General features: G+C 35.5%; 1 protein-coding gene across 50 annotated transcripts in view; it reads left to right on the plus strand.

The window, feature by feature from the left end:
• The window catches only part of LOC6580205 (Down syndrome cell adhesion molecule-like protein Dscam2), a 74,497-nt gene extending 65,215 nt beyond the window's left edge, over nt 1-9,282 (plus strand). For 43 of the 50 annotated variants that reach the window (XM_044011055.1, XM_044011058.1, XM_044011052.1 and 40 more), the window contains exons 17-26: nt 2,730-2,942; nt 4,368-4,523; nt 5,160-5,318; nt 5,655-5,962; nt 6,084-6,264; nt 6,322-6,480; nt 6,687-6,701; nt 7,583-7,649; nt 8,397-8,408; nt 8,937-9,282. In XM_044011055.1, the coding sequence (XP_043866990.1) occupies nt 2,730-2,942; nt 4,368-4,523; nt 5,160-5,318; nt 5,655-5,962; nt 6,084-6,264; nt 6,322-6,480; nt 6,687-6,701; nt 7,583-7,649; nt 8,397-8,408; nt 8,937-9,018 (1,352 nt within the window). In that variant the 3' untranslated portion in view covers nt 9,019-9,282. Of the gene's footprint in view, nt 1-2,267; nt 2,436-2,729; nt 2,943-4,367; nt 4,536-5,159; nt 5,319-5,654; nt 5,963-6,083; nt 6,265-6,321; nt 6,481-6,686; nt 6,702-7,582; nt 7,650-8,396; nt 8,409-8,936 lie in introns of all 50 variants that reach the window. The other 7 variants (XM_044011082.1, XM_044011081.1, XM_044011084.1 and 4 more) reach the window with 7 other exon arrangements.
• The last annotated feature ends 657 nt before the right edge of the window (nt 9,283-9,939 follow it).

Genomic DNA, 9,939 nt, shown 5'->3' on the forward strand with positions numbered 1-9,939 from the left:
ACATTGCTTTTGTACATAGAAAACTACGTTGACAATGTTGTTGGATTGTCGGCCCCCAGTCACGCCCACATCCCAACAGCATTGTCCATATATACAAATAACAATCTAGGCATAAACACTTTCCCTGAGTTGTAAATGTTTTTCGTTCACCCACAACTGAAAATGAGCAAATTTCGATTTTGATTTTCATTTTTTACCAAATGCACCGTAATTGAATTTCTTCATTTATTTATTAGCAAATATTATAAGTTGTCAAAAAGCTTGTTGTACCCAAATTTAGAAGCCTTTATTTTGTATGTATTGCAATTGTGATGAAATGCTAAAAACTTTAATCGCAGCGGCATCGGAAATCGTTGTACAAAGACAAAACCAAAAACGATGTTTTTATTGCGTAAATGCAATTTGTTTTTTACGTTCTTATACACCAATTACTCGTATACTCTCAATATATGTACAAAACTCCCAACGAATAGCAAATGCAAAGTTGCTACAATCCTAACAGTATTGTTCTATAAATAGCTTTAAACAATTATCACCACGTTCACCACGTCACGTTCCGTTATGATTTCCTCAGTTCTCGTATCATAATTTCCAATCTAACGTAGCTCTTTAGACGGCCACAGCTCTTATTAGTATTCTTTGAGTTACCTTTTGACTCTTCTGTTCACGTCACTCGATATTATCATTTGGATTTATGCATACATATATACCATTTATGTGTCCAGTCTGTGGAGATATTGGCGTCAAGGTGCATTGTTGCTGCACTGCCACAGCCACAGCCACTGATAGCTACCGATCGATGTTGTAAACCCACCCACTGCCAGTCGCTCCCTCCGCCCTCCGCTGCTCGTAGAAGACGCTTGAATCAAATTCCGAATCTGTAAATTGCTTCTAGCCCAAAAGTCCTAAATAATCAATTCTTTCTGCAGCTAAAAGCAAGCTACATAATATATACATATATGTATATGGAATATCGAATATTCATGGATCCATCAACTCGAATTCCAATCAGATTCTAATTGTACAAAAAGTTGTCCACTGAACTGAACACACATTTATTCAACTTGTTTCATGCATTTTAAGCTTATTTTGATTTGATTTTCATTTGATTTCCAATGTAAAATTTAGTTGTATTTCGTTTGATTTTAACAATAGTAAAATGCTCTTTTCACCTAATCAAAAACAAAACCAAAAACGAAATAAAAACTTTTTATAAAACTCAAGTTGAGAGCCGAGCAGAGCCAAAGCGCACACATTTCCGAAAGCACAACAACCAAAGATCCATCAATGCAACATTTTCAGTAAGTTCACATGAGAGCTGAGATCAAGTGATGAATGGAGATGAAGAAGAAGAAGAAGCAGACATTATATGCATCTGTGCATTCATTACACCAAAAGTCGTTTTCATTTTTCGTTTCACAATTTCGTTCATTTAGTGTCATCAAGTTCCAGTTGAGTTGTTCCGCCTAAGTTAGTTCGTGTTTTTGCAACTATTATTTCAAAGTTATCTCTTCTCGCGAATATCGTTATCGTTAATCGTTAATCGTTACTCTCCTATTATATTCTCGAAAGCTGTTACACTTGGAATGCTTTAAATTGAAATCGTTAGCGTTTCGAATATTCATAGCATTAACAAAAATTTACTCAATTAGTCTTAAGAGTTTACAGATTTAACACAAAAAAAAAAAAAAAAAAAAAAAAAACAAATTGCATTTAAACGTACTAAAAAATAATATTGTTATTTTTTCTTACAAATTACAATTAAAATTTTTACTAAAATAGTTACAAATAGTTTTCGCATTTCGGCGCATTGTAAAATACAAAATTTAATAATATTAAATCAATTTTTAAGTCATTTACATTCTCTTCTCAAAGAACACTTCTCTTTCGAACTCGACTCAAAGCAAAGTTACTAATTTGTATTTGTATTTGTCAATGTATTTGTATATGTGTGTCAAGTGCTCGACTAGTGTCTGGGTACAAAAGTCAATGTGATGTGAGAGGGATGGCAAAAGGCGGAGACAGACATAGAGAGAGAGAGAGAGGGAGAAATCGTTCTCTCTCTCTCTTAGCTTGATTTGTTGAGCCTTTCAGTGTGCCTGTCTTCCTCTCAATCAGCATCTTTTCTCTCTTTATATACATGCCTACACCAATACATACACACATCTATCTATACATATATATAAATGTCTCTCTCTCTCCCACACCCACCCCTCCGAACTTGGTCTACATGTGAAACACTTTGGTTGTTGTTGTTGTTGTTGCAGGCACAATCGCACCCTCGCGTGATTTACCCGAATTAACCGCCGAGGATACAATCCGCATTATTCTATCGAACCTAAATTTAGTAGTGCCGGTCGTGGCGGCTCTGCTCGTCATAATCATAGCGATAATTGTTATTTGTATACTGCGTAGCAAAGGCAATCACCACAAAGGTATCTATAAGTATATCCAACTAATTACGAAATTTCTTTTCTTTTTTTTTTCGGTTCCACTATCTCGCTCTCTCTCTCTAACTCTCTCTGTCTCTACATGAACCCCAAACACTATACATTTTCCATACTCTATATGTGTAAATATATACACACCAATGTCTATATCTATATATACAACAAAACCAACAAATATCTTGGCTATGCAACTGCCTGCTGTCTGTTGTTGTATCTGATAAACGATTTGCATGCTCGTCTATCGTATCGATCTATCTATCAAATCCGAACGATATCAAGGCACCATCGCGCCCCTCGATGATGGCACGGGCCATGGCAATGTCCATGCCCGCATTCCGCTGCCCGCCTGGATGCCCGAGTGGCTGGATCTGAACTTCATGGTGCCCCTGATAGCCACCGTCGTCGTGGTTGCCGTGGGCATCTGCGTGGTCTGCGTGGCGCTCTCGCGCCGGCGAGCGGACGATCTGCGCGGCGGCCAGAAGGATGTCTATTGTAGGTTTGCCCTCAGCCCGCCCGCTAAGGCAGAGGAGCGCAAGACTTATTTTTCTTATCATAAATATCATCTATATACATACATATATTATTTTCGACAAATTTTATTTCTGTTTTATATATATACTTAGTGTTGTTCGCAAACTGTTGTATATTGCTGCGCATTTCATTTTAATTATATTTTTAATTTATTATTAACTAACGCGCTCAATATCAGCAATGAGAACGCATAAATCTTAGACCGTCACTCAGCAAAAATACTGGTAAAAACTCTATAATTTACTGGAATGTTCAATGTCTAATAATCGTATCAAATATTCATAGCATGATATATAATTTACTCAAACTACAGCTAACACGAACTCAAAGAAACACTCACCATAAAAAATTTTTAAAAATTCCAAAATTTTCACAAAAATATACCAACAAAATACCATTAAAATGGCATATATCAATTAAATATATATAATATTAAATATGTGTTCAGTGTATATATATATTTAGTAAATTTATATACTATCTATAATACTCATATCATATGTGATACTCATATATCATATATATCATTCATATATCTATAATATTCATATCAGAACTATCATTAAATTTTCCATCTCCATCTAAGATCAAATTGGAAAATTAATTTAAAACAAACTAATTACATTTGTATAAAAAAAAAAAAAAAAAAAAAAAAAACATTTATTGCGATGTCTTTTAGATTTGATTGATTCGAGAAATCTTCTACTTTTGAGTTGTTATCCAAGTAAATAATAACCTATCACATAATATACACAGTAAATATTTATCCTATAGTAATCTCCAGTGTTGTAAATACGTTCGGCTCACGCCCTAAGCAACTTTGAATATCCTCCGAACACAACAGAGACACACAATTTCCCATCTCAACTTTCTATCAACATTATTTTCAACACTTTTCTGTTTCTGTTTTCAAATGAAACCAAAACTAAGATGCTTTTTGAAATCGCAAATGAATAGAATAATGCTAAAGTAAAGTAACGTAAAGTCGATTCGAACTCGAAATTGAAATCATCTCTCATTTCATGTCATTATATCATGAATTTTTATATCGCTAACAAGTTGGTATATTTTGAAATTTAAAAAACTAAAATTTATAATAATTATAATGAAACACCTCACGTAATTCTGTTTTTGCAATTGTAAACTTTGAGCTACTAATTAGCACTTTAGCGTGTTGAGATGCCGCACCAAAGAAAAAAAAAAATCCAAATTTATTTTCAAAGCCAAATATTGTGAGTGACGGAAGAAAGCTGATTGATACGAGATTTAAGTAAATGAACAAAAAACAGAAGTAAAGTATGCGAGTTGATCTTTGAGCAGCATTCAAGAGGAAAAGCATCTTCAGTGTTTCACTATTGAGTTCGCGATATCATATATTAATTCTAGACGATGTAGTTTACAATCAGACAATGGGACCCGGCGCCACCCTGGACAAGCGCCGCCCGGACCTGAGGGACGAGCTCGGCTACATTGCCCCACCCAATCGCAAGCTGCCCCCGGTGCCCGGCTCCAACTACAACACCTGCGACCGGATTAAGCGAGGTACAGTCATAAGTAAGCATCTAAATTTCCAATGCAACATTTATTAATGCCAGGACTATGCCAGCGAAGCACCAGAGCACCGTCTCGCCTGGGGCACTCACTGCGCATTGGCTGAGGCTTATTTTTGTCTTCCATTTACTTTGCTCACAAAATGAAAGTGAAAAAAAAGAGAGAAAAAGAAAAAATATTTCATATTTTGCGTTGCTTTTGCATTCACAAAGAAACAATCAAGACCCAAAGGTCGTTTGCCACGCCTATTACACACACTCACGAGCACATTGCAACGCTTTCTCAGAACGAAATTCTCAAATGTCGCTTCTTAAAGTCGCTTCTTATGATTTTCGAACCCATCCGATCTGAAACGAAGACTCGTATTATTAAATGTTGTGCTGAATTTAGACTTTGATTGTTTTTTATTTTTTTTTACCTTATTTCACATATAATTTTAATTCTTCTTTTCCCCCACATTACTCCGAATCCTCTCCTTTTCGGTTGCCGTTGAATCGATTCTTTGACTTTTCTGTTTACTCATCGTTGATGTTGTATGAATATTGGAAATTGAATAAAATATGAAAACACCAATACGTACACATACTCAACACACACACACATACGAACGTACACGAATCGGTTCAGGCCGCGGCTCAGGCTTGCGCTCGAACCACTCGACTTGGGATCCGCGCCGTAACCCGAACCTATACGAGGAGCTGAAAGCCCCGCCAGTGCCAATGCACGGCATTGGTAATCACTACGGCCACGCCCACGGCACTCCCGAGTGCCACTATAGACATCCAGGTAGGAGGCCGCGCCCCACCCCTCCGCTTTTCAGTTTGTTAACCTTTTCTGATTTCTGTATGCAATTCCGATTACGACTAACATCTAACCCCAGGCCAGTTTAACTTCTTAATTAATATTTAATTTATGTTTAAGTCCACTAACATTCCGATTAGTCTAACCCCGGTCGCATCGCACTGACTCTGTCTCAGCTACTGCATCGTAAGTAAAGCAATTCGGGCCAGGCCACTATCTCTGCCTCGTACTAAAACACTAAAACAAACAAACCAAGACACCCACAAAGCACCACAAAGTGTTTGAATAAACGTTGCTAATCGAGCTCTCCTCTCGCCAAAGGCATGGAAGATGAAATCTGCCCCTATGCTACTTTCCATCTGCTCGGCTTCCGTGAGGAAATGGATCCCACCAAGGCCATGAACTTCCAGACCTTCCCCCATCAGAATGGACACACACCCGTACCCGGACACGCCGGCACCATGCTGCCCCCTGGCCACCCTGGACACGTACACTCCCGCTCCGGCTCTCAGTCCATGCCACGTGCCAATCGCTATCAGCGCAAGAACAGCCAAGGTGGACAGTCCTCGATCTATACTCCCGCACCCGAATATGATGATCCCGCCAACTGTGCCGAGGAAGATCAATATGTAAGATTTTCGTATAAGTATTTTAAACAGAGTCTTGAATTCCCTCTCTATGTCTATATCTCCACTTCTGTCTCCCATTTTAATTCTCTCTCTCTCTCTCTCTCTCCTTGCGATCTCACAGCGTCGTTACACTCGCGTCAACTCTCAAGGCGGTAGCTTGTACTCTGGCCCCGGACCCGAATATGATGATCCCGCCAATTGCGCTCCCGAGGAGGATCAGTATGGCTCTCAGTATGGCGGCCCCTATGGACAGCCCTACGATCACTATGGATCTCGCGGCTCCATGGGACGTCGCAGCATTGGTAAATACGACAGAGTATTTAGCTATAGCCTTCATATATATTCTTAATATGTGTTAGGTTCTGCACGCAATCCAGGCAATGGTTCACCTGAGCCACCTCCACCACCACCACGTAATCACGACATGAGCAACTCCTCGTTCAACGACTCCAAGGAGAGCAATGAGATCTCAGAGGCCGAATGCGACCGCGATCATGGACCACGCGGCAACTATGGCGGTAAGTCAGAGTCTCCCATCCCAGACCAATTCAATTGATCCCCCAATCGAATCGTAACCGCAGCTTAAAATATTCCATCTATATTCCAATATATTTCTACTAAGCTCTGTTGAAAGTGTATTCATTTTTAACGCAAAAAATTCGAAATGTTCTTAATTTCCCTTCTTTCAAAATTCATTTAACATTCGAATATTAATAACGATCAGAAGACGCCAATGATGGTGAGTGATGTGAACCCCAATCGCAAATCGAACTTAACTTTATTGTTTAGACTGTATTTTCAATTCAATCCTCACTTCAATCACAACTCACCTCATTCGTCCTCATTCGTCCTTGTCGTTCGTCGTCAGGCTCCCTCTCGATTTCATATCAGGAATTTGCTCATTCTTCATACTTCCTTCATTGTCATTCATGAATTATTCCATAGAAAGTTCGCAATAAATATTCATGCTGTGTTTTGCTAATATTTCAAAAGAAAAAATTATAAATATTAATATTTTTTATATTTTATTTGTGTGTTAAAAAATATTAATTTTGGTTTTGGTTGTTAAATTTTAATATGACTTTGTTAATGCACAATTAAATAACTTCCATTTCATTTCATAAGCCGCACCGACCACATTTTTTAAGGGTTTCCTTTCCAGCACAAACAATGTCAATGTTTTACGTTAATATTTTGTATCTAATATCGGATTTAAATATAATTTTAATAATAATTATTTTTCATGAAATCTCTCATTTCATATCATATGTATAGAATTTCGCATGTGTCCGACTAGAAATCTAGTTTTTTAATGGTTTTTACAAACAATAAGTTAGTTATATAAGCAGAAAAACTCTAGAGCAATATATTTACCTGAACTTTAAAGGAATTTTCAATCATTTTTGCACGATCTTCTCACATTACGTATAAGAAAAGTTTAATTTTAAATTTCATTTTGCGTTTTCTTTCTATTTTCTTTTTTGATTTTATGATATTTAAAACCAATTTACCATAAACAACTACTTAACGGTTGTGCTCAATTTCTTGGGGTTCTTAAATGATAATTACTTATTTAAAAAAAAAAATAAAAAATAATATATAAAATACGAAAATAAACAGCTGTAAAAAGATCTCCACAACCGAAAGATCAACGCACCACCGAAGAAATGCGTAAATTAATCGAGAGGTAAGAAAAGAGTATTGTATATAGAAACTATAACGAAAAACACATAGCTATTAAATTGGTTTAACCAATGCTGAGCTAAAATTGCACAGAAAATTTGAAGAGTCGTAATATATATAATATAATAGAAGAGATCATCAAATACTAAACAATAAAGGGAATATATAACATAAGAGAAGAAACTATTTCAATGTACTTCATAAACTCATATAAATCAGCCTGAGATTTTTTTTAGATGTATATTCTCTATTATATATTCTATCAGAATATATTTCGCTCAACTAATAGAAAAAAGTATATACATATATATAAATAAGGAAGGAGCGAAATAAAATGTAAAAAAACTCTCATGCATTTAATTTTAACTTGAGGTATATCATTGACACTTAATGAACTACTCATGGAAATTTTAACAAAATTTCTTATATCAGTTTTTAAAAAAATGCCTTTAATTTTAAACCCAAATATTAGTGCAATGATGCTGTTCTCCACAGTAAAAATGGCTTTCTCACATACAACCAATCAGATATCAATGATTCCAATCAGATTTCACAAATTCCCATCAGAATTTTCATTACCTCCAAAAGGCAGTTTTATTTCTTAAATTTCTGTGCAATTTTTTTGTTTAAGGTAATAAGCAGATACTTATTTAAACTTGATGCAACTACTAACACTGATAATTTCTGTACCTTTTTTTCATTTAATAAATACAAAATAAAAACTAAAAACTTTAACTCACTGACTACGTAGTCGCAGGCAGTTGTAAGTTTCAAACTAAAACTCGCAGTTAAGTAATTCGCTTTTGCATGTTCTCTGGTCGCAATTAACACTAAATGTGAAGTACGCATGCCTAAACCTAATCCAAAGCCCCCCTGTTTAGCTATATCTGTTATTTATTGTCTTTTTGTATTATTACATGAATTGTTTTACTTTAGTTGGATTTTGTTAATTAAAAGCAAATCACAGTTGAGTGTTTCCGAGTGTATTGAAATAAAACACACAAAAGCATTTATCATTTTGACAAACGAATTTCAATTACATAACTACTATATATATATATGTATTATGTATATTAATCAACAGGCTTTAACCATACTTAACACATATCTAAATACTCTATATACTTGTGCCAGCTGCCACAAGCTCTCGGCACGAGACTCAAGGCGCAATGCTTTTTGGTTGCAAGCCTAAGCAAAACAATAATTAATTATGTACCACAAATATATATTCTATATATATTTCTATTTAAATTGTTCTCTTGCCTAAAATGATTCCCCTCGCTACCCGCAGAAACGAAGCCGGCCCAAAACAACTCCAACTCCAACAAGCAAATGGCGCAGGATTCACAGCCTACGATACTATGGCAGTGTAATTTGTAAGCTACTCCCAGTGGGCGTGGCAGTTTAGCTTAGTGTTTCAAGTCAATGAAGTGCGTGGAAGTTGAATGACACAAACACACAGGCACACATCCACACACACACACACACACACACATACACACACAAATATGTGTGTTTCAAGTCTTATTTGAATAAAACGAAAAGCATCACAGAGGAAGTAAGCAACGCGCATAAGGCGCACACATACATACAATATATACACATAAACACACACACATACACATATATAAATATATTAACTATTTCAAATATTTATAAACAAAAGGAAAAAGAGAAAACATAAATATGCAAAACAATTTTGCATTAGCATAAAAAAAAGGAAAAGAAAAATAAGAAAAAGGAAAACGAAACAAAAATATTCAATTCAATTTACATAATTGAAATTAACTTTTAATATTGTATTTTTAACTATAAGCAGAACTACCAAAATATCAAAAAAAGGGCGCATACATCGGCCCAATACACAAGCACTATATATATATACACATATATATATGTATGTGCTCTTGTCTGTGTGTGTAGCTCATAAGTTTGTTTGTATTTTTTTCAATTTGATTTCTTTGCCATCTATATGTAGCCTCTAAGTCAAAGTCATAATGATAGATATTGTTTAATTTTGAATGGTCTGCAAATCCTATAGTTGCGAGCATGGACAGACAGTTCGTTGGCCCGCTTAAACAGATTATTTGTGATCATAATTTTTAGCATTGGTAATCGATTTTATAATTATTTGTATCGATCAATCAATATATTTAGCATTTTTGTATTTTAATTTATATTTTTCGTTTCAAAGCGCTTCCACAAACAGATAATTTATGTAAAATTTGTTCAAGCACAAATTGCATTTATTTATGCAGATATTAAACCATTTAGTCAGCAGCTCTAAATTGTAT

The sequence above is a fragment of the Drosophila mojavensis genome, unplaced genomic scaffold (assembly GCF_018153725.1).
Source record: "Drosophila mojavensis isolate 15081-1352.22 unplaced genomic scaffold, ASM1815372v1 contig_80, whole genome shotgun sequence".
Lineage (NCBI taxonomy): Eukaryota > Metazoa > Arthropoda > Insecta > Diptera > Drosophilidae > Drosophila > Drosophila mojavensis.